Raw genomic sequence first — 25,777 nt, 5'->3', positions numbered from 1 at the left:
GTCAAGAGAGCATCCGTAGGAAGTTAAAGGCAATCGGCAAGAAAGCTTCCGTAGGAAGTAACAGGCACTCGGCAAGAGAGCATCCGTAGGAAGTAACAGGCACTCGGCAAGGGAGCATCCGTAGGAAGTAACAGGCACTCGGCAAGGGAGCATCCGTAGGAAGTAACAGGCACTCGGCAAGGGAGCATCCGTAGGAAGTAACAGGCACTCGGCAAGAGAGCATCCGTAGGAAGTAACAGGCACTCGGCAAGAGAGCATCCGTAGGAAGTAACAGGCACTCAACAAGAGAGCATCCGTAGGAAGTAACAGGCACTCGGCCAGAGAGCATCCGTAGGAAGTAACAGGCACTCGGCCAGAGAGCATCCGTAGGAAGTAACAGGCACTCGGCCAGAGAGCATCCGTAGGAAGTAACAGGCACTCGGCCAGAGAGCATCCGTAGGAAGTAACAGGCACTCAGCCAGAGAGCATCCGTAGGAAGTAACAGGCACTCAGCCAGAGAGCATCCGTAGGAAGTAACAGGCACTCAGCCAGAGAGCATCCGTAGGAAGTAACAGGCACTCAGCCAGAGAGCATCCGTAGGAAGTAACAGGCACTCAGCCAGAGAGCATCCGTAGGAAGTAACAGGCACTCAGCCAGAGAGCATCCGTAGGAAGTAACAGGCACTCAGCCAGAGAGCATCCGTAGGAAGTAACAGGCACTCAGCCAGAGAGCATCCGTAGGAAGTAACAGGCACTCAGCCAGAGAGCATCCGTAGGAAGTAACAGGCACTCAGCCAGAGAGCATCCGTAGGAAGTAACAGGCACTCAGCCAGAGAGCATCCGTAGGAAGTAACAGGCACTCAGCCAGAGAGCATCCGTAGGAAGTAACAGGCACTCAGCCAGAGAGCATCCGTAGGAAGTAACAGGCACTCAGCCAGAGAGCATCCGTAGGAAGTAACAGGCACTCAGCCAGAGAGCATCCGTAGGAAGTAACAGGCACTCAGCCAGAGAGCATCCGTAGGAAGTAACAGGCACTCAGCCAGAGAGCATCCGTAGGAAGTAACAGGCACTCAGCCAGAGAGCATCCGTAGGAAGTAACAGGCACTCAGCCAGAGAGCATCCGTAGGAAGTAACAGGCACTCAGCCAGAGAGCATCCGTAGGAAGTAACAGGCACTCAGCCAGAGAGCATCCGTAGGAAGTAACAGGCACTCAGCCAGAGAGCATCCGTAGGAAGTAACAGGCACTCAGCCAGAGAGCATCCGTAGGAAGTAACAGGCACTCAGCCAGAGAGCATCCGTAGGAAGTAACAGGCACTCAGCCAGAGAGCATCCGTAGGAAGTAACAGGCACTCGGCAAGAGAGCATCCGTAGGAAGTAACAGGCACTCGGCAAGAGAGCATCCGTAGGAAGTAACAGGCACTCGGCAAGAGAGCATCCGTAGGAAGTAACAGTCACTCGGCAAGAGAGCATCCGTAGGAAGTAACAGGCAATCGGCAAGAGAGCATCCGTAGGAAGTAACAGGCGCTCGGCAAGAGAGCATCCGTAGGAAGTAACAGGCGCTCGGCAAGAGAGCATCCGTAGGAAGTAACAGGCGCTCGGCAAGAGAGCATCCGTAGGAAGTAACAGGCGCTCGGCAAGAGAGCATCCGTAGGAAGTAACAGGCGCTCGGCAAGAGAGCATCCGTAGGAAGTAACAGGCGCTCGGCAAGAGAGCATCCGTAGGAAGTAACAGGCGCTCGGCAAGAGAGCATCCGTAGGAAGTAACAGGCGCTCGGCAAGAGAGCATCCGTAGGAAGTAACAGGCGCTCGGCAAGAGAGCATCCGTAGGAAGTAACAGGCGCTCGGCAAGAGAGCATCCGTAGGAAGTAACAGGCGCTCGGCAAGAGAGCATCCGTAGGAAGTAACAGGCGCTCGGCAAGAGAGCATCCGTAGGAAGTAACAGGCGCTCGGCAAGAGAGCATCCGTAGGAAGTAACAGGCGCTCGGCAAGAGAGCATCCGTAGGAAGTAACAGGCGCTCGGCAAGAGAGCATCCGTAGGAAGTAACAGGCGCTCGGCAAGAGAGCATCCGTAGGAAGTAACAGGCGCTCGGCAAGAGAGCATCCGTAGGAAGTAACAGGCGCTCGGCAAGAGAGCATCCGTAGGAAGTAACAGGCGCTCGGCAAGAGAGCATCCGTAGGAAGTAACAGGCGCTCGGCAAGAGAGCATCCGTAGGAAGTAACAGGCGCTCGGCAAGAGAGCATCCGTAGGAAGTAACAGGCGCTCGGCAAGAGAGCATCCGTAGGAAGTAACAGGCGCTCGGCAAGAGAGCATCCGTAGGAAGTAACAGGCGCTCGGCAAGAGAGCATCCGTAGGAAGTAACAGGCGCTCGGCAAGAGAGCATCCGTAGGAAGTAACAGGCGCTCGGCAAGAGAGCATCCGTAGGAAGTAACAGGCGCTCGGCAAGAGAGCTTCCGTAGGATTAAAAGGCAATCGGCAAGAGAGCATCCGTAGGAAGTTAAAGGCAATCGGCAAGAGAGCTTCCGTAGGAAGTTAAAGGCAATCGGCAAGAGAGCATCCGTAGGAAGTAAAAGGCAATCGGCAAGAGAGCATCCGTAGGAAGTAACAGGCACTCGGCAAGAGAGCATCCGTAGGAGGTAACAGGCACTCGGCAAGAGAGCATCCGTAGGAGGTAACAGGCACTCGGCAAGAGAGCATCCGTAGGAGGTAACAGGCACTCGGCAAGAGAGCATCCGTAGGAGGTAAGAGGCACTCGGCAAGAGAGCATCCGTAGGAGGTAAGAGGCACTCGGCAAGAGAGCATCCGTAGGAGGTAAGAGGCTCTCGGCAAGAGAGCATCCGTAGGAGGTAAGAGGCACTCGGCAAGAGAGCATCCGTAGGAGGTAAGAGGCACTCGGCAAGAGAGCATCCGTAGGAAGTAACAGGCACTCGGCAAGAGAGCATCCGTAGGAAGTAACAGGCACTCGGCAAGAGAGCATCCGTAGGAAGTAACAGGCACTCGGCAAGAGAGCATCCGTAGGAAGTAACAGGCACTCGGCAAGAGAGCATCCGTAGGAAGTAACAGGCACTCGGCACGAGAGCATCCGTAGGAAGTAACAGGCACTCGGCACGAGAGCATCCGTAGGAAGTAACAGGCACTCGGCACGGGAGCATCCGTAGGAAGTAACAGGCACTCGGCACGGGAGCATCCGTAGGAAGTAACAGGCACTCGGCACGGGAGCATCCGTAGGAAGTAACAGGCACTCGGCACGGGAGCATCCGTAGGAAGTAACAGGCACTCGGCACGGGAGCATCCGTAGGAAGTAACAGGCACTCGGCACGGGAGCATCCGTAGGAAGTAACAGGCACTCGGCACGGGAGCATCCGTAGGAAGTAACAGGCACTCGGCACGGGAGCATCCGTAGGAAGTAACAGGCACTCGGCACGGGAGCATCCGTAGGAAGTAACAGGCACTCGGCACGGGAGCATCCGTAGGAAGTAACAGGCACTCGGCACGGGAGCATCCGTAGGAAGTAACAGGCACTCGGCACGGGAGCATCCGTAGGAAGTAACAGGCACTCGGCACGGGAGCATCCGTAGGAAGTAACAGGCACTCGGCACGGGAGCATCCGTAGGAAGTAACAGGCACTCGGCACGGGAGCATCCGTAGGAAGTAACAGGCACTCGGCACGGGAGCATCCGTAGGAAGTAACAGGCACTCGGCACGGGAGCATCCGTAGGAAGTAACAGGCACTCGGCACGGGAGCATCCGTAGGAAGTAACAGGCACTCGGCACGGGAGCATCCGTAGGAAGTAACAGGCACTCGGCACGGGAGCATCCGTAGGAAGTAACAGGCACTCGGCACGGGAGCATCCGTAGGAAGTAACAGGCACTCGGCACGGGAGCATCCGTAGGAAGTAACAGGCACTCGGCACGGGAGCATCCGTAGGAAGTAACAGGCACTCGGCACGGGAGCATCCGTAGGAAGTAACAGGCACTCGGCACGGGAGCATCCGTAGGAAGTAACAGGCACTCGGCACGGGAGCATCCGTAGGAAGTAACAGGCACTCGGCACGGGAGCATCCGTAGGAAGTAACAGGCACTCGGCACGGGAGCATCCGTAGGAAGTAACAGGCACTCGGCACGGGAGCATCCGTAGGAAGTAACAGGCACTCGGCACGGGAGCATCCGTAGGAAGTAACAGGCACTCGGCACGGGAGCATCCGTAGGAAGTAACAGGCACTCGGCACGGGAGCATCCGTAGGAAGTAACAGGCACTCGGCACGGGAGCATCCGTAGGAAGTAACAGGCACTCGGCACGGGAGCATCCGTAGGAAGTAACAGGCACTCGGCACGGGAGCATCCGTAGGAAGTAACAGGCACTCGGCACGGGAGCATCCGTAGGAAGTAACAGGCACTCGGCACGGGAGCATCCGTAGGAAGTAACAGGCACTCGGCAAGGGAGCATCCGTAGGAAGTAACAGGCACTCGGCAAGGGAGCATCCGTAGGAAGTAACAGGCACTCGGCAAGGGAGCATCCGTAGGAAGTAACAGGCACTCGGCAAGGGAGCATCCGTAGGAAGTAACAGGCACGAGAGCATCCGTAGGAAGTAACAGGCACTCAGCAAGAGAGCATCCGTAGGAAATAAAAGGAATCACCATGAGAGCAGACATAAGAAGTAAAAGGCAATTACCAAGAGAGCATCCATAGGAAGTAAAAGGGAAGGGAGCATTCCATAGGAAGTAAAAGGCACTCAGCACGAGAGCATCCGTAGGAAGTAACAGGCACTCAGCACGAGAGCATCCGTAGGAAGTAACAGGCACTCAGCACGAGAGCATCCGTAGGAAGTAACAGGCACTCAGCACGAGAGCATCCGTAGGAAGTAACAGGCACTCAGCACGAGAGCATCCGTAGGAAGTAACAGGCACTCAGCACGAGAGCATCCGTAGGAAGTAACAGGCACTCAGCAAGAGAGCATCCGTAGGAAGTAACAGGCACTCAGCAAGAGAGCATCCGTAGGAAGTAACAGGCACTCAGCAAGAGAGCATCCGTAGGAAGTAACAGGCACTCAGCAAGAGAGCATCCGTAGGAAGTAACAGGCACTCAGCAAGAGAGCATCCGTAGGAAGTAACAGGCACTCAGCAAGAGAGCATCCGTAGGAAGTAACAGGCACTCAGCAAGAGAGCATCCGTAGGAAGTAACAGGCACTCAGCAAGAGAGCATCCGTAGGAAGTAACAGGCACTCAGCAAGAGAGCATCCGTAGGAAGTAACAGGCACTCAGCAAGAGAGCATCCGTAGGAAGTAACAGGCACTCAGCAAGAGAGCATCCGTAGGAAGTAACAGGCACTCAGCAAGAGAGCATCCGTAGGAAGTAACAGGCACTCAGCAAGAGAGCATCCGTAGGAAGTAACAGGCACTCAGCAAGAGAGCATCCGTAGGAAGTAACAGGCACTCAGCAAGAGAGCATCCGTAGGTAGTAACAGGCACTCAGCAAGAGAGCATCCGTAGGTAGTAACAGGCACTCAGCAAGAGAGCATCCGTAGGTAGTAACAGGCACTCAGCAAGAGAGCATCCGTAGGAAGTTAAGGACAGTCGGCATTTTGGGCATGAGTTCTCAGTGATGTGAAGAATAGCTAGATGCATAGATAAAATGGTGGAGGGAAGGTGTGATTAAGGCAATTGAAAAGTTGAGGGTAGAATAGAAGGAAGCTAAGAAGTTATGGGGAGAAGTCAGAGTGCTATGAAGGGTAGTTCACTGATAGAATGAAATGAAGGGTGTGAAGAGTAAAGGAAACAGTAAAATAAGCAAAGAGAGAAAGCCTGGAAGAAGAGTTATCATGATTTAGAGGCCAACTTAATGTAATCTGGTTGGACGCTGCTGAGACCGAAAACAAAATATTCCTTTAGTTTGCTAATGACCTTGTTTTGGCAGTTCATGAGGCCTTGTATACACTCTGTCAGTGTGGCAATGGTGTATGCAATTAAAATAGTTGGCCTATGGGTGGTCCCTGCAGTTGCAGTGGACCTAGCGAAGGTTCTCAATGAAGCAATCTCCCAGCCTGAGTCCAATCTTTCCAATGTAGAGGAGGCTCGATTGGCCGTACTGGATGCAGTATCTGAACCCTGAAAATTCACAAGTACATGTCTGCCTTTTACTCCCATGAATGCTGCATGATCTGGATTTTTCCAGCTCTTTGGTGCATTACACTTGACCCCATTATCTGCCGATTTTCAATTTTGTGTGCTGCTTTCTACTCCTGATCGTAAAGTGGTTACAGATTTGTTGCGATATTAAATGATAAAAAATCTTAGAGGATTGTGATTAAGATGCAATTTATTTTAATGATATCAGCATTAAAGAAAATAATTGCTAAAATATAGTTGTCAGGTAATGTTTTGTATTAAAGAAATATTTTCTGAATACTTTTTTCTTCCCCTTCAGGTTTCTTTCGAAGAACTTCAATCTCCAGTTATTTTTGTCATGCTAAAAGTTCCAATAATGAAGCCGCATTTTTATTTTTGAAGTTGAAGATTTAACTGTGATGGAAGTTTAAACAACAATGGGCATATACCTTTTTTGGAAGGAGCTTTGTTTCTGTTTGATTATAAATTTTTCAGAGAAGCCTCTGTTTAAGTGAAATCACTCTCTGTTTCTCATAATTTTTGAACCTGTTCTTTCTCAGGCTACTTTAAGTGCCACATCAAAATTAACCACATTGCTTTCATTTCAAATAAAGAAACAAAAATATTTGCTGATGACAGTTTCTTTATGCACCAGTATTTCAAATAGTAATTTTTTCTTTTGAATAATATGCAAGAACATTGTGCAGGTGTTATGCTAATTCAATAAACAAAATTAAGCCAGATGCAGGGGGAAAAGGCAACTTCAAAATTGTTATCTATAAGTATATATGACAATTGTCACAAGAAGACACAGCACACTGGCTGAATGCATCCTAACACAACTTAGGAAGTACACTGCTGATGTTCTACATTAATTTAATTGCAAAACTGGTCTTCCTTTCATACACTTTTATTAAAATCTATCCTGCAACACAGTTAACATCCTATATTGTATTTGGTTGGATTTTGAAGATTATCCTTTTTCACTTGTTCAACTTGCTTAGCCCAGAGGTGGGGTTCAAAATTTGCTGTGAAGTTGTCAGAAGAACAGTTCTCGAGCTCATCTTTTCTTCCCTTTGTTCCACTCATCATTTTTTCACTTGTCTTCTACTACCCCTTCTCCATCCCAGCAATCACCTCAGGATTCACTCTTGCCAGAGGATGATGGCTATCTTGCAAGCTCATAGCACTGAACTTAGTTGTTAAGATTAATGTTCTGCAGTGCACCCTGCCATGTTTAGGGTAGAATTTGGGGCCTAAATATTTAAGTGGAACCCAGGTGTTTGTCTCTTGAGCCCTCCTGCATTTTTTTTTTTACTTACCCACTTGGACTACTCCAGTCTTAAAATTGAAGTTTGTATTTAGCTTTGAAAATCAATAACAAAGCTCCTCCCAAAAAAGGTATGCCATTATTCTGCAAAATATTCTTCATGAATATACTTCAAAATCAAAATTTTGGCAACTTGCGAATAAGTGGTGACCAAGAACTACAATATGACCTGTCTTCAGAACTTTACCGTATTTCAACGTTTGCAAAATTCCCGGCAAGTGTTTTGCTATCTGAAAGGAGTCTTGCTCGTGCTGGATTCTATTATACAAATATAGGTGATAAAGTGCAGTGTTTCTCTTGTGGGGTCATTGTTGAAAACTGGCAACCAGGAGATAATGCTGTTGAAAGGCACAAAAAGAGTAATCCAAGCTGCAGTTTCATTAATCACCTACGTCCAGGTATTGACTGCTCTTCAAGTCGTTCTCAATTTTCACTGGCAAGTGCATCTTTTTTTCAGTCAGCGTTTTCTGAAAATGGTGCACCATCTGACTTATACCCGAGCAATCTTCATGAACCTATGGCCTCCAGAAGTATGGAAGACCTTCCTTATCATTTGCGATACCCACATTACAGTGCAGCTATGTGTTGTGAAGAAACAAGACTTCAAACTTTTCAGAATTGGCCATCATATTCTTCTTTAATGCCAACAGATCTAGCTAAAGCTGGGTTTTATTATACTGGGGAAGATGATAAAGTTGCATGTTTCATTTGTGGTGGAAGACTGAGTAACTGGGAACCTGGAGATCGTGCAACAACTGAACATAGAAGACATTTCCCTTCATGCCCTTTTATTTTAGGGAATGAAGTGGGTAATATTCCCATGAATAATTCTGAATCGCAAAGACAGAATCAACATACTGCTATGCATCCAAGACATCCTGAAATGCAGTCTTATGATATACGTTTGCAGACATTTTTGAGATGGCCTGTAAGGAATTTTATTCAACCTGAACAGCTATCTAGAGCTGGTTTCTACTATGTCGGTATGAACATTTTATTTCTATTTCACTATTATTTGAAAATTTTGAATAAAATTGTAATTGAGATATTCTAATCCAAGAAAGTACAAGCTTCCTGATAAATGAAACCCAAGAAATGGATGTAGATACTTTCCACCAGCTCCCTTCCCCTTGTCTCTCTATCTCCTTCCCTATTCCTCTCCTTTCTTCTACATTTACTGAGCTTCTCCCCTCCCCAATTAATTCTTTGCACTTCTCTACTGCCCTATCCATGTCCACCCCTGCTTCTCCCTCTGCCCCTTCTTCCCTCCTCTGTCTGCCTTTTTTATTCGGATGCCTGGCTGCCTTTGCTCTTAACTTAACAAAGGGCTCAGGCCAAACATTGATTATATATCTATGCCTCCTGTGGATGCTGTGTGACTTGCTGAGTTTCTCCAGCAATTTTGTGTATTTACCACAATTACAAAATCTGAGGACTCTCTTGTTTTACTCCAAGAAATGGAATGGCCACTCCAGTATAAGGATGGTGGGGAGATTGCTCCCTGAACTGTTGACTTTTTGGGTGGTTTTTAAACTTGAGTAAGCTGTTTATTTACACTACTACTTTAGGGTTAGGATGAAGTGAGATCAAAGGATCAATCAATGCTTTCTTCATTTATGAAGTTCTGCTCTACCATCTTTTTAAATAATAAAATTGTTTGGGTATTTTAAATTTTAAATTTGGAGATACATTGTGGTTACAGGCCCTTCTGGCCCACAAGCCTGTGCCGTCAAAATAAACCCATGTTACTGACTTAACTAACAAACCCCTATGTCTTTGAAACATGGGAGAACACGCAAACTCCTTACAGACAGCACCGGATTTTAACCCAGACCGCTGGCACTGTAATTGTGTCAGGTTGATCATTGTGCTGATTTTTTTTGTTTTTGAACCATGTTATTCACTGCTTCAATAATCATTTACAAGTTGAGTCTATTTTCTCCATAAACTTGCTACAACGTGATTTTTTTTCTTCTCTGCTTTGTGATGCGATTTTATGGTCCCCTGTACGATTAAAAGGAATTCTGACTTGGAGATGTTCAGTTATAATCCTGTAGAGAGTAGCTTTGCACCAATGACTTCTAGCCAAGCACATGCATCAAATATCTGAATATGCACCGCCACTTGCGCAGCTCATCTGTTTTCCTATAAAGAGAGAATTTTCATTCTATTGTAGTGGCCCACGCACAGAGACATGGACTGACCCGCAAAATGGCTGACGAATGTGGCGACTGTGTGGACCAGGGGTAACACTGGCTATTGTCCCAGGTGACCTCCGCATAGCGGGAAGACTGGGAACTCTGGTGGGAATGCCAGCCAACCTGAGGCTGGCATTCCGATGATGTGGGGCTCTGATGTTGGCACCCAGGGGCTCTCATAAACAGACCTGCCAGTGCAAGGAATCATTCTTCGACTTTGACTGTGTATATGTATGTATTTTCCTTCCACACTCACTGCCAATTGGACCCGAAGGTGGCTGAGCCAGCGATCATCCATTCGGTCTCTCTCAGGCTTCCGATATTCTGGATGTCACAGCCACACATGTAGTTCGAGCAGGCTGAGGCTTAGTTCCAGCTTCGCTACGTCGCCAATGACAACAACTACTTCAACGTCATGAGTGCCCTTGATCAGGACACAGAGGCAAGGGTCATAGATTTACTTCGGCAGCCTCCAGAGCAATACAAGTACGCGACCCTCAAAGTGCTAATAACCCACATTTTTGGGCTTCCCCAGTTGCTGCATATGGATGGATTGGGATCAGAACCCCGTCCGTCCTAATGAGCAAGATGATTGCATTAACCGAGGGCCACAAGTCTTGCCTGCTCTTGGAACAGCTGCCTGAGGATATAAGGTTCTTGCTCACAATTGAGGACATCAGTGATCCTCAGAAGGTCGCCATCTGGGTGGACGTGCTCTGGAGAATGATGAAAAACATCAGCACCATCAGACCACATCAACAAGACCTATGCACAACCCCTGGAGAGATCAAGGCCAGTGGAGAGTTAAGTGAACACCCCGGGACAGCTATGCTACTACCATCAGCGATAGGGTGCGGAGGCCCATCAATGCCGCCCACTCTGCGGTTTTCGGGAGATGCCTTAACCAACCGTTGTTGATGGCGGCGGAATTTGGCCCATGTGATAGTCTCCTCCATATCTAGGACTCACCTTTGGGCAGGTGTTTCCTGATCAACACAAGCGCGGAGATAGTGTCCTATCCCCTCAACATCTGCAACACCAAGCAGGGCCCAGCTCTGAGGGCAGCTAACAGCTCTTGCATTCAAACTTTTGGGACCCGCACTATCCTCCTTCATTCAGCAACAGCTGCTTTACATGGACCTTTACCCTCTTGGCAGTGGCGCAACTGCTCCTGGAGGCTGATTTCTTTCTGACTGCTTGCTGGCCGACTTCAAGGGACAGTGCTTGGTACACACCAGGACCTTTCAGACTCTGCCTCTGGGAGAAGCCAAGTTACCCACCCCCAACTTGGACTCTATAGCATTCTCAGACAATTAATTTGTCCACATCCTGGTGGTATTCCCCTCTATAGTGGCATCACAGTTCTCTGCAGCCAAGCCAAAGCACGGGGTAAGGCACCACAGATTGGTTGAGGGCCCCTGGTCCACGTCAGGGCATACTGACTCCCAAAAGCTCAGCCGAGCAAAGGAGAAGTTCAAACAAAATGGAGGAGTTGGCGATTGCGCAGTGCTCCAATAGTCCCCGGTCCTCTCCCCTTCACATGGTGAGCAAATCAGCAGGGTGTTGGAGACCATGCGGTGACTATTGTGGCCCCAATGAGGCCACCACACCCGCCAGATATCCCATGCCCCACACCCAAGGCGCCATCCTGTACGGGACATGGATGTTCTCCAAGGTGGACCTCATCTGGGGGTACCACCAAATCCCAGTTCACCCTCAGGATGTCCACAAGACTGCAATCATACCCCTTTTTATTTCAGTTTCTTGACATGCACTTCAATCTAAAGAATGCAGCACAAACATTCAGCGGTTGATGGACGCAATGGGCCAGGACCTCCCATTTGCATTCATCTATTTGGACGATATCCTCATCGCCAGCCGGAAGGACACTCCACCCACCTGAGACAACTGTGCACCTGGCTGAGTGAGTTCGGGCTGACCATCAACACCTGTAAGGGCCAGTTTGGTCTGAACATCATTGACTTACTGAGGTACCGGATTAACATGCACGGGGCCACACCCCTCCCCAAGGAAGTTGAGGAGGTGTGGCATTTCACTATGCCATGCATGGTGAAAGGGCTTCAGAAATTGGCCAGTATGATAAACTTTTACCACAGGTTCATACCGGCAGTGGCACATATCAGGCAAAAGACATTGGGATGAGAAATCCTCCAGTTAATGCCAAAGATGTGCTGGCCACTACCACTTTCCTGATCCATCCCCCAACTGTAGGCACTTACTGCTCTGTCAATGCCTCCAGCGCAGCAGTAGGGGGCATTGTAGAACAACTCATTGAGGGCCAGTGGCAACCCCTGGCTTTTTTCAGCAGGCATCTCTGCCCCCCAGAATTATTATACAGCGCTTTGACCAGGAGTTGTTAGCGCTGCACCTGGTGGTAAGACATTTCCATTACTATTTGGAAGGCCGGCAATTCAGAGCCTTCACTGACCACAAGCCACTGAATTTTGCCTTTGATAAAGTCATGGTCAGCCAGACAACAAACACACTTGTCCTACATGTGCGAATTGATAGTAAGTTTGTGAGGAGGGGCACACATAGGCCACCATTACAATGACCCTATGAGGGGCCCTAAAGGATCATTAATGACAATGGTTCCACCTTTGTCTTCGACATCAGTAGTAAAGGAGGAGACCCTTACCGTTGACCCCCTGAAACCGGCATATCTGGATAGTAACAAGCTGGTCTCCACTTTGCCCCTGCGACACAGAGGCAGGCCCCCGAAGGCTACGGACATTTGCCCAGTTGCTGGTTCATTGGGGGCGGGAGGTGGTCGTGCAGTGGCCCACACATGGAGACACCATCCAGCCCACAACATGGCTGATGAATGTAGCGACCATGCGGACCTGGGGTTAACACCGGCCGTCGTCCCAGGTAACCTCCGCACGGCAAGAAGATGAACTCTGGCAGGAATGGCAGCCAACCCGAGGCCAGTGCTGCGATGACAGGCCCTGACATCAGCGCCAGGGGCACATACAAGCAGAGATGCCAGTGCAGTCTTCGACTTTGACTCCTCGTGTGTGTGTCTTCCTTCCATACTTGCTGCATGCTACACTATCATTTTGCACTGAAGTTAACCAGATGCTTTTTTTTTTAAAAACATACTCCATATGCTGCTCAATCCCTTCAATCAATGGGCTTCTTAGTAGATACTTAGTACCTTATTTTTTTCATTTTTCCTCCATGGTTTCTGACAAATGTGAAAAATAGTTAATTAGAAGGGATTTGATCATGTGAGCATACTTTGGATTAACAGCAAATTAACTTGACATTTTTTTTAAAACAGGTCATAATGATGATGTAAAATGCTTCTATTGCGATGGTGGCCTGAGGAGCTGGGAGGCTGGAGATGACCCATGGGTGGAACATGCAAAATGGTTCCCAAGGTAAATTGATTATAGAATATTTAAAAAGTTGTGGGTCTGCTAGATTAAGAAATAGATGACTCTTGAAGCCCTAACCTGAGGCTCGGTGTACAGAATCTAATCTGAACCCGAGCACTTGTGGTTAGTCCATGGGTGTTGCAATTTCAGATGTGCTGTTCATATGTGGTGATTCTGATGGGCACTCATTGCCTGGATCAGATGTTTGGTTGGACCATTGTAGTATAGTTTGACTTAACTTGAGGCAGAAGGTTTTGCTTGTCAGAATATAAACCCAACACACTGTTGGGTTCTTGTCAGGTAGTCGAGCTCTGTACTTCCTATTTTGATTATAAATATTTGATGAACATGTTGATTTGAGCCAAGCTATGTAGACTAATTTTAAGAGCCTGTGAAGGGGTGATGAGAGGGAAAAGTATTTCAGGATTAGCATCTCTTGTAATTTATTGGTATCTCAGTAACTACACGAACGTTCAAGTTGTTCATTATGGCCATACTGATGCTGCATTGTATCTTATTAACAAGATGCATTGCACCAACTTGCTAAGGCTTCTTTGACAGAATTTTCCAATCCCACAACTTCTCTTACCTTGAAAGACAAGTGTCACTGCTCGTCATTCTGCCAGCTGCAGTTTCAGCATACTAAATTCGCACTTAACCTGGTGTTATGCGGTAAGGTTCGGCCTTCCAACATTCTCTGTAACTATATGGATTCCTTTTGGTATTCCAGATTCATCCTACATTCAAAAGGCCTGTCATTTGATAGATTATTTGGGTCTTTCTATGTTTTATTAATGAGAGTGGGGAAAAAAAAACTAGTAATCTGAGCCAGAAGGCACTAGCGTTTTAGTGATTTTTAAAACTAGAATTGATCATATGAATAGTGTACATTTACTTAATAGATTTGCACCTTATTTTAACTCTTTCTTAAATCATTTGGTTCTTAGAATTCCAGTGACTCCATGGAATAAATTGTAACAATCTTTGATCTTTCTCTAATTCTACATTAGCATTAATCCTTAAAACTAATTGTGGTTTTAACTTGCCACTGTATTATCATTTCAGGTGTGAATATCTTCTTCAAGAGAAGGGTCAAACATTTGTAAATCAGATTCAGTCAAGGTTTCCAAATCTGCTTGATTTGCAGGTAATATTTCACTTCAATTAATTTGGAATGGCAGATGTGATATCGATTTAATTAAAAAAAAATCACCATTTCTCTTTGCAGCTTCATTCAAGTTCTGATGACATCTTAGAGGAAACTCAAACATCAGGTAACATCAACCACATGAAAACAATATCTTGTGATTTAGTTTATATTTGGAATAAGGCTGGCTATTATTCATTGTATTAGCTCTTTTGTGAATATAATACTCCTGATAAATTGTTATTGTGGGGTGCCAAAAGCAAGCTGAAATATGGTTTCCAACTTTGATAATTCTCTCCTCAAGCTCTTTCCATGGATGTGCATTTCTCTTGTTAAACTTTTTTTCTCCTATTTGTATTTAGTTCTGTGGTACCATACTCTGTACAGTGAGCAATCATTTCTGATTAAAAGATGCTTCAAAATTAGGAAACTCCTATATGCAATCAAGGAAGAATGTCATTTGCACCAAAGGAGAAAGCTTGTATAGCTTAAGAAAATACATTTGCACTTTACATTGGCTTTTTACAATTATAATAAAGAAGTTTGAGCATCATTAAGTGTGAAGGTATTTGAATAATTTGGTCAGTTATTTTCAAATACTAAAAATGGGTAAGGCTGTGTAGTACATGATGCCACGCATTAGTTAAGGTGAAAATCATAAAAGCATTTAAGAGGAAGCTAAGAAGCATGCCAGTTAGAGGAAAGAAATATTAACATACGATATGTCAGAATAAATCACTTATGTAAAGAGTCCACAGTTGGTCTGAATAACCCACTTTAGACTCTGGTCTTTTTTTTTGTAACTTCTATTTTATTGGTTTTAACTATTAATTGTGATGAAGCTACCAGTAACAAAATGCAGGCTACATTATAGTTTCAGAAATGCTTTTTAAAATTGTGGGTGATTTTTTTTCATTTGATTCATCTCATTGTATACTGAGTACAACAAACCTTCAGTCAACCCAGCGTTTGGCAAATATTCGAGGAAATTCTTGCTCATCCAGTACTGATTATCGTAAAATCAGTGAGAGAGATTGTGATGTAATTTAGCTGGATGGTTGAGCATGTGTCTGGATATTGGTGAAGAGTAAAGTGTCACTGGGATATGAGATTGAATTGATATTGTGGGGGGGGGGTTAGAAAGTGTATATGAGAGATTTTAACATGGAAGTGCATGAGGGACCATTTCTATTATGTTTGGATGCAGATGTAACAAGCTAAGTGCAATGTTAGCTGTGAAATATTGAAAGATAGCATGGCTAAATACTTCATAGATTACAAACAGGATAAGGAATAATTTGCTATACTCATTTGTGCAGAACATTATTTGTAATTTTGACAAGAGCATATGCATGTCTGTGGAGCAGAATTTCTATTCAGAACATAGAGCAGTACAGCATTGTATGGGCACTTTGGACAATGATGTTGTGCCAACCTATATAAACCTATTCCACCACCAATCTAACCCTTCCCAACCTCACAGCTAAAAACTCATTTGTCTTGCACTCATGTGCCTATCTAAGACTTTTCAATTTACTTTTTGTAGCAGCCTCTAACCTCACCCAGGTAATGAGTTGTAGGCACTTACTGCTCTAAATAAATCTCTTTGCCATCATCCCCTACACTTAACTCCACTAGCCTTAAACAGATTTCCATTGCCGCCTTAAGAAAAAGTTGTTGGCTATACACTCTATTACCTCTTGTAATCTTACACATCTCTTGTTATTGCTCATCCTCTGTCACCCCAAAGGGGAAAAAAAACAGACCTCATTCAACCTTTTAAGATGTGTTCCCTTATCAAGGCAACAGTATGATAAATCTCCTCTGCACCTTCTAAAGTTTTTGAATCTTTTTTATATAATGAGGTAGCCAGAACTGAATACAATACTCCAGGTGTAGTCTAACCAGTTTTATAGAGCTGCAACATTACCTCGTGGCTGTTAAACTCATTCCCTCAAATAATTAAGGCCAGTACACCTCATAGCATCTTCATCACCCTATCAACTTCTACAACACCTCCAACCTTCGTGTCATGCAAGCTTACTCGCCTATTCCATTTCCTCATCCGTCATTCATAAAAATGCACAGAAATCAGGTATTGCAGAACAGATCACTGTGAAACACCTCTAGCCACCAACCTCCAGTCAGAATATGCTTCATCTGCAGCCACCTTCTGTGGGGAAGTAAATTTGGAATCCATGCAGCCAGGTTTACATGGATCCCAGGCCTCAAGATTTTCTGAATGAGCATACCATGAGATACCTTGTCAAGTATCTCACTGAAGCCAATATACACCACATCCACCAATCTTTCTTCAATTTTTTTTGTCAGCTTGAAAGACCTCAATTAGGATCATGAAAACCTCCCCTCATAGAGCCTTGGTTACTATCCCTAATAAGATTGATTCATTCTTGTGAATCCTCTCATAGATTCCCACCACTGATGTAAAACTCACTGGTTTATAATTCCCAGGATTCTCCATATTTTTGAACAAGGAACTACATTTCAAATCAAGTCAATTTTATTGTCATCTGATTGTACAAGTACAGCGAAAAGCTCGAAAAACCAGCATTTTTTCCGAGAGAGGGAGAGAAACGCGAGTCGGGTGGGCGAGGGGGAGAGATAGCAGCGCGAGTCGGGTGGGCGAGGGGGGAGAGATGGCAGCGCGACTCGGGTGGGCGAGGGGGGAGAGATGGCAGCGCGACTCGGGTGGGCGAGGGGGGAGAGATGGCAGCGCGACTCGGGTGGGTGAGGGGGAGAGATGGCAGCACAATTCGGGTGGGCGACATGGGCGGTGGGAGAGAGACAACAGCGTGATTTGGGCGGGCGGGGGGGGAGAGATGGCAACGCGACTCGGGTGGGCGGCTGGTGGGGGAGCGATGCCAGCGTGACTGGAAGGGGGTGGATACGGCAGCACAATTCAGGTGGGCTTAAATCTGGGGCAGCTGGCTTTTCTGAAATCTGGAAAAATCCGAAATTTGGAACATACTGTCCCCCAAGGGTTCTGGATAAAGGATTGTGTACCTGTACAACCTGATGAAACAGTATTCTCCAGTCTTCGGTGCAAAATAAGCAGACACACAACCAGACATAACACATGCAGACAAACAATACATTTGCAGGGCAAGTAGTATTTCATCTGTACTAACAAATAAATAAATAAATATTGTGATGGTTAGTGTGAGCAACTCCTTTGGTTGGGACTACCCATGGGAAGAAACTGTTTGTCAGTGTGATGGTGCTGGGTTTGATACTCCTGTATCTCTTCCCCAACAGGAGCAGCTGAAAGATGTTGTGGGCATGGTGGAAGGGCTCCTCAAAGATTTTGTTTGCCCTCTTCAGACAACAGGGAGATGGTGGGGAGAGGGAGACTCTATTGGCTCTGCCACTCTTTGGTCCTGTAGATTGATCTCCAATCTATTTCTCTGCAGCACCCGTTCCATACTCTGATGCCAGGATGCTCTTGATAGAGCTCTTATAGAAGGTTGACATAATGGTGGCTGGTAGCCTTGCCCGCTTCAGTCTTTTCAAGAAATGCAGTTGCTGTTGTGCCTTCATGACAAGTGAGGAGATGCTGAGTGTCCGTGATAGGTCACAAGTTAAGTGATTGGTCATCCTGCAATCCTCTGATGCCACTCATGTGGCCAGGGAGGATACAACAATCATCATCAACTCCCCAGCAATTTCTTCCTTCGCTTCTCATATTTGCCTGGGGTATATACCATCCAAACCAGAGGACTTCTTTATCCTATTGTTTTTCAGAAGCTCAAACACTTACTCTTTCTTAGCCTGTTCTATGCTGACCTTCTGTTCTTCACTGTCCCATTTCCTTATGAACATTCATTAACTACCTCCTTTGCTACCAAGCACTTGTTTTGCCCTGTATCCCTGAATGGTATAATCATCGTCCTGTTCTTCAAATATATTATGTAGAATGCCTTGGAGTTTTCCATCATCTGATTTGCCAAGGCCTTCTCATAACATCTTCTAACTCTCACGTTTCTTTCTGGCAAATTCTCAAGAGCCTTGCCTGACTTCTGTTTTCTAAATCTCAAGTATGCATCCTTCCTCTTGATTAAATGTTCCATCTCTCTTGTTAACCATAATTCATTTACCCTACCATCTCAATGCAGAACCTCATGCAAGTAGTCCCTAAACCTGCATTTCTGCTGTTCAGTTCTCTATTCCCAATTAAATGCTCCCAAATTCCTGCCTATACCGGGGAAGCACGGTTAGCGTAGCTGTTATTGCAATGCTATTACAGCGCCAGCGACCTGGATTTGAATCTGGTGCAGTTTGTACATTTTCTTCGTGGGTTTCGTCCTGGTGTTCTGGTTTCCATTTACCCTTCAAATATGTACAGGATTTGTAGGTTGATTGGTGTATTTGGGTGGCACAAGCTCATGAGCTGGAAAGGCTTGTAACTGCTGTATGTCTAAATCAGGGTTGGGCAAACTTCATTTTTAATTGAGACATATAGCACGGTAACAGGCCATTTTGGCCCACGAGCACACACCAAGGGAATTGGGTGGCATGGACTCGTGGGCTGAAATGGCCTGTTACCACACTGTATGTCTCAGTTTAAAAATCATTAGCTCCCTACCAATTACTTTATTTTTGTCCATTTTTATCCTTCTCCATGGCTATTCTAAAGATCAGGGAGTTGTGGTTCTGAAATTCACAGACACAGAGGACTGTCATCTGCCCAGATTCATTGTCCAATACTAGATCCAGTATAGGCTCTTTTAGTCAGTCTGTCCACATACTGTGTCAGGAAACCTTGGGCAAATAACAGATTCTGCCCCATCTAAACTTTTTCCACTAAGGAGTTCCTGATCAATGTTGGGGAACTTGAAGTCACCTGTGACAACAACCCTTTCCATAATTTGCCCACCTATCTACTATTCAGTGGCTTGTATAATACTCCCAATAACACAAATGTGTCTTTCGTGTCTGATTACACCCAACAGATTTAGTAGACAGGATATTGCCTTACATCTTCCCTTTCTGCAGCTGTGATACAATCCCTGATTTGCAATGTGACTCCCCCCTCCCTTTTTACCCCTTCCATATCCTTTAAGAAACATCAGAATCCTAGAACATCAAGCAGAAATCCTGATCTTGCAACATCCGAAAGTTTATAAAGGCTAAAGCATTGGAATTCCATGTGCTGATCCAGGCTCCATGTTCATTGCACTTATTATTACTTTTGTAGTAAAATAAATAAGTAAACCCATCCAACTGACTGCATTTCTTCACACTGCATCTTCCTTTCTACCAGCTGCATTGTCACCTGACCAAACACTCTAGTTCCCAACCCTCTGCCAACCTAGTTTCAACCCTCCCTGACAGTTCTAGCAAATCTGCTGGTAAGAACATTGCTCCCTCTCGAGTTCAAGTGTTCCCTAAAAGTGATCCAAACGATCCACAAATTTGAAACCCTGTCCCAACTCTTCATCAACACATTCATTTGCCATATCTTCCTATTCTTGCATATACTGGCTTGTGACACAGGCAGCAATCCAGACATCACTGCCCTTGATCTGCCTTTTAGCTTCTTTCATCATTCCCTGTTCAGTATTCAGGACCTCAACCCTTTTCTAATCTGTCATTGGTACCAATGTGTACTATGACTTTTGGCTGCTCACCATACCTCTCATGAATGCCATAGACTCTATTTGTAGTTGGGTTTTTTTCTAAGTATGAAATGATTATTATTGCTATCTGTTAACATGCAAATCCAGAAATGAATTTGTGTTCAGCCACTTAATATGAACAGAGAGGGCAATATAATCCATTGAGGTCAGGATAAGCTTTGGAAAATTAACTGAAATTGAAATGGAGCATGAGAATGTTTCACCTGATGGGTTTGGGGATTGCTAATGATGTGTTGCAAAGGAGTGCTGTCACTGGTTAATTAAATTTTTTTTATTGTTTTTATTACTGTTAATGTTTTACATGGGTTTGATGAGATTTATTTTGTGTTTAGTAGTCTGGAGAAGAGTACAAGTGTTTTCACTTCACTGAAAGGACATTTTCAATCTGTCCAGTGTTCCATATTTGTAAGCAGATTGAAGAAATTTTCTAAGTACTGCTGTTCAAATAGTGACTGGGAAGTGAATTTATCTGCTTAATCATTTTTTCAAGTAGAAATTAACAATGCCCCCCAAACCAGTTGAGTGCTAATTCAATTTGTTCTAATTTTGACTTACACAATGCTTTTCAAGGTGCTATGATGAGATCATCATTCATCTAGAATAATAGCTTGGGAATCTTATCAAGTCTCTGAATAAAACTTTAATATTTTCTATTTACTGCTAGTTAATTTTGAGCCTGGAGAAAATGGATCTGAGGATGCAGTCATGATGAATACACCTGTTGTTAAGGGAGCTATGGAAATGGGATTTGGTCGAAAACTTGTGAAACAGACAGTCCAAAGAAAAATTGTAACAAGTGGCGAAAATTACAAATCTGTCATCGAATTAGTAACTGATTTACTGAATGCTGAAGATGAAGAAAGACAAGAGGACAAAGAAAGAAAATTAGAAGAGATGGCTGAAGGTACATTGAGTGTTGCTTATCCTTTAGATGCTACAATTATGATTTTAATGTCATTCTACCAGAGAAGGCGGAATCTCTCTAATGCAAAGATCAGGCCTAGTTTGTCGTACAGTACAACTCTGATTCTCCAAAATCCTCAGTTATCTAAAATTTTTTGGACCTGCAAGTGTTGGACCTGTTCAGCTCTGAAAATTTTTATGAATAATTGAGGTCTTCAGAAAAAATCAGAAATCTTCATTTATCCAAAAAATTTCAAAGCTGAAATTGCATTATTTTGCCTCAAACGTTTGGATAAATGAGCAAATCTGAAGCAATCAGAAATCCTGAGTTATCCAAATTTTATTGGAGCTGAACTGATGTCATGGGTTGAAAAAAAATTGGAAAATCCTCTGAGTAGAATTTTGAGTTTTTGGTGTTGGATTTATCATATTTTGTTCAGGTTTTTTTTTTGGTGAGAATTAAACATTATTTCATGCTTAAAAAGCCTTCCCTTGTGGTTTATTGTTTGAACACTTATGTGACTTGTTGCAACTGGGTTGTTTTAAAAAAAAATGACCAGATACCTGAAAATTTATTGATTGACTATCAATAATGATAGTCAATCATTATTGATAGTCAATCATTATTGATAGTCAATCATTATTGATAGTCAATCATTATTGATAGTCAATCATTATTGATAGTCAATCATTATTGATAGTCAATCATTATTGATAGTCAATCATTATTGATAGTCTATCATTATTGATTGACTATCATTATTGATAGTCAATCAATTACACTATCTGCACATGGAGCACTAAGATTCCATCTCCAGACACATTTTGAAGGAAACACTGTTAGATTCTCTGGTCAGTCATCCCCACCTACCAAATGGACTTCTCTGTGCAGCTACAGGAAATGTAATACCTTCATTTTCCCTCTTCCTTTTTTTTTAATCATCCAAGGACTCAAACTGCTATTTTTGCTGCCCCCAAACAACTATCCCTCTCCCACCTTCTATGTTACTAAAAGTAATTTGTTTTTCTCTTGTTTCCCATTTTGACAAAGGGCCCCAAACTAAAAATAATGGTTTCACTTTCCCATGCTGTCTGGCCTGCTGTTTCTTGCAGTCTCTGGTCCCTTCTCCACATTTGCAGTTTTGATGAAAGGTACTGTCCCAAATGTTTTTCTCCCACTGATGCTGCTTGACCTGTTGAACTCTTCAAACAAATTGTTTTTTTTCCTTTGAGGTTCCATCATCTGTAGCTTCTTGTCTGGAGTGTTTCTTGTTTTTTTTGTTCTTATTTCTGATTTCTAGCATCCTCAGTTTTCTTTTAATTTTCATGATATCAGCACTGCCAAATTGCAGCATTTTAACTGAGAATGACTGACTCTGAAGTGGCTGAATTCTCATTCGCAGCTCAAATTTTTCCCTCTGCTCCTTTCCATCCTTTGCAACCAAAGTATGCTACGTAAGGGAATAAACTCTTTTTAAAAAGTATTTCTTAAATAGCTTTGGTTTATCAGCTGGTGGCTGATGTAGTTTTTATTGGCTTTTGGATATGATTCTGCAAGGGTTGAGACTTCATAGAATTAAGTTGCTCAACAATGAATGCACAGAGCAAATATGGCAGGATCTGAAGAACTTTGCAGAAGCTTAAAATTGGAAAATAAACATAGATCCCAGTAAATGGTAAAAATTTTCCTTCAATTACAGCATGATTGGTAGTATGAGAAATTGAGCTGAGCTAAAAAGGACAACTTAAAAGACCATCTGCATTGTGAACGGAATAGTTGAACTTTCTGAACCTCAGTGTGAAAAATGTGGTTCTGTGAGGAAATCCTCACTCAAATATGCCTTGTGTTTTAGTTACAGTTCTCCTTTAGCATTGTGAGGACCAGATTGCCTGAAGGGTTTTGTTGTTTTCTGGTCCTTTGTGGTTTGTATTAGAGTTGTACAGCAAGGAAGCAAGTCTTCTGGCCCTTTGAGTCCAAGCCAACCATCATGTATCAATTTATACTTGCCCTATTTTTCAGAACTTGGCCCTTAGATTTCTGTCCTATGACATTTCAGAAACTCTTCCAAATACATGAGTGACTTGTCTCTGTCACCAGATGAAGGAAGAACTGTGTTCCATATAGGTAGGTTACCCCATCCAAGTTCTTGCAGGAGAACTTGTGTGCACCTTGCCCTCTAAGCACTGGTTGCTGCATGATTATTTCTTCATGAACTATCCAAAGGTGTCTTGTGCTGGGTGGTTTACCTTGTGCAGATCTTACCCATGATTAAGTTACTTCAGGTGATGGTATTTCAGCTGACAATTTTGTTAATAGAGTGACTCTTTATTTTAACAACCCCTGCTCTCCCATCCCTGGCTGTCATCTTGATTATCAGAAATAGGAAGATGAAAGAAAGGCTTTGGTGTAGCTAAGTTGGGAAAGCCAGAGGTAAATAATTACTTTATCAGGATCATTTTAAGTTGGGACAAATTTATGGCTTTTGAAGGGGAGGATGGGATTTGTGGATCTATTAATGTGCATCATTTGTGCATCATTGCTGATCACAGTGGGTTGGCACAGGTGGTAGAGTTGCTGCCAGATATCCAGGCTCAGTCCTAACCTTAAATGCTGTCTGCCTGGAGTTTGTATACTTTCCCTGTGACCCTGTAAATTTTCTCTGGGCATTACTAAGTCCTCCCATGAGCCAAAGCTGTTCAGGTTGGTAAGTTAATTGGCCACTGTAAATTGCACCTTGTGTGTTTGTGAATGGTGGGAGCCAGGAGAAATTGGTGCAAATCTGGAAGGGAAAAAAACTGGGATTAATTTAGGATCATTGGAAATAAGTGATAGGTTGGTGCAGACTTGTGGATCAAAGGACCTATTTCCTTGCTGTATCCTTCTGATTCAATTACTTGTGTAGTTATAATCCAGTGATAGCCAGTTCTCACTGGTGCTTATGATTTTACAGCTTGTCTCATAACAGAATCCTGCTCATGAATGTCATGGTGGGTGATGTTTATCTTTCATTAGCTGATGCAATAACGTACAGGTTATGTGTGTGAAGCTTGTAGTCGTGCTTAATGTGAAGATACAGTAAAAAATGTTAGGAAAACATCCTGATTCAAATTCATTTGGGAGGAAAACTATGCATTGAATTTTATCAGGGGCATAGAGCAGAGACTGTTGAGTGAATTAAGCATTTGAAGATTTCCTTACATGACGGGCACTTAATCAATTAACTCATAGTGCCAGGCTTGGTTCCTGCCATTGATTGGTACACCTGAGTGTATGCTCTGAAGCCACCTTAGAATTTTGTGGAAAAGAACCTCTTGCACCTTCTAAGAACAATGTCCCTTTGCTTTGAATGGAGCACATTGGTTTTAAGCGGTGCAGGATAGCCTTAATTGATGACTAATGAAATTAAGCCTTGGCAGTGATAAATCAGTGAGGGTTTGCTGTGTATCAATAAGAAATGATGCAACACTAATTTGATGTGCTGTTGATTTCTTTGCCTGTTGTGGGGGACCCTGGAATTTAACTAACATCTCTAATAATGAAAAGCCGCCAAACAGGATGTTTTTTTTCCCCCACACTAGACATTCTCCTACCAAATCAATAGTTATAATCTTTTACATTGTATAACAGAAACTGGAAATGGCCATAATCAGAGGGTGTTTTCAGTAAACCTGATATTTTCTAATAAAATCTGCCAATATATCACTGTTCCTATCAATGAAAGATTAGCAAATGTTGTTTTCTTTCCTTTTTTCCAGATGTAATGCTATTAAAGAAAAATTGTGTTGCTTTGAGCCATAATTTGGCAAATGTAACACCTTTGCTTGATGATTTAGAAATGCTCTCTGTTATTAATGAAATGGAAAGTGATGCAATTAAACAAAAACCTTGTGCCAATGAGCAAGTCCGAGAGTTAATTGACATGATGATTCACAAAGGAAGTGCAGCAGCTGAAGCCTTTCAAAATGTGCTTTTGAAGCATGAACCTGAAGTGCACGAAAAGCTGTATGGTAAGTAATTACCGTGGCAAGTTTTCACGTTACCATCTTGTGTTAAACTAAGGTGTGAAAAGGAAGTTAAATATTGTTGAACTTTTTGTAACTATTTATTTTGACTAGATATTTAGATTTCTTCTTGTTCATTTTCTTGCCATTAAGAAAAATGGAAAGTAATAACTGAGACACTCTCTCTTCCAAATCTGTATCCCTTCAACGCAGGAATCGACATTATTGGTTTCAATGCACTTTTAATTTTAAAATGCGACTTTGCCTATTGTTTACTTACTGATGTTGCACATTGACTTCCAATAGTGCAACAGTTTTTGTGCAAACTGCACCCATCCTGTTTTATCTGAGTAATAGGTACAAAAGCTAATGCTTTGGGAATTGTGCTTGCACTTGAACCCATTGTGGTATTGCAGATTGCACTTTCACAGATATGATTTAGATGAGGAAATAAAAAACAGCCTTTCTAAGTTTGCAGACGACACGAAGCTGGGTGGCATTGTAAGCTGTGTAGAGGCTGTTAAGAGTGTGCAGGGTGACCTGGACAGGTTGAGTGAGTGGGCAAATGCATGGCAGATGCAATATAATGTGGATAAGTGTCCACTTTGGAGGAAAGAATGGGAGGGCTGAGTACTATCTTAATGGTATCCAATTAGGAAAAGGGGAGATGCAAAGAGACCTGGGTGTTGTCGCTGTGCATCAGTCATTAAAAGTGGGCAGGCAGGTGCAGCAAGCAGTAAAAAGGCGAATGGTATCTTGGCGTTCCTATCAAGAGGATTCGAGTTCAGGAGCAGAGAGGTATTGATGCAGTTGTATAGGGCCTTGGTGAGACCTCACCTGGAGTATTGTGTTCAGTTTTGGTCTCCTTATCTGAGGAAGGACATCATTGCCATGGAGAGAGTGCAGAAAAGGTTGATCAGATTATGGCGGGACTTGCATATGAAGAAAGGCTAGAATGACTGGGCTTGTACTCGCTGGAGTTTAGACGATTAAGAGGAGATTTAATAGAAACGTTCAAAATTCTTAAGGGATTTGACAGGCTAGATGCAGGAAGATTGTT

At 44.0% G+C, this 25,777-nt stretch overlaps 1 protein-coding gene across 3 annotated transcripts in view; it reads left to right on the top strand.

Annotated features, from left to right (window-relative positions):
* Positions 1-25,777, top strand: part of birc2 (baculoviral IAP repeat containing 2) — a 60,871-nt gene that overhangs the window by 22,528 nt on the left and 12,566 nt on the right. For 2 of the 3 annotated variants that reach the window (XM_069890714.1, XM_069890715.1), the window contains exons 2-7: positions 6,399-8,392; positions 12,912-13,011; positions 14,074-14,155; positions 14,237-14,282; positions 20,477-20,716; positions 24,472-24,723. In XM_069890714.1, the coding sequence (XP_069746815.1) occupies positions 7,483-8,392; positions 12,912-13,011; positions 14,074-14,155; positions 14,237-14,282; positions 20,477-20,716; positions 24,472-24,723 (1,630 nt within the window). In that variant the 5' untranslated portion in view covers positions 6,399-7,482. The remainder of the gene's footprint in view (positions 1-6,398; positions 8,393-12,911; positions 13,012-14,073; positions 14,156-14,236; positions 14,283-20,476; positions 20,717-24,471; positions 24,724-25,777) is intronic. The other variant, XM_069890716.1, reaches the window with a different exon arrangement.

The sequence above is a fragment of the Narcine bancroftii genome, chromosome 7, assembly GCF_036971445.1.
Source record: "Narcine bancroftii isolate sNarBan1 chromosome 7, sNarBan1.hap1, whole genome shotgun sequence".
Taxonomy (NCBI): Eukaryota; Metazoa; Chordata; class Chondrichthyes; order Torpediniformes; family Narcinidae; genus Narcine; species Narcine bancroftii.
The sequence above is the reverse complement of the archived record's forward strand: the minus strand, read 5'-3'. Positions and strand labels throughout refer to the sequence as shown.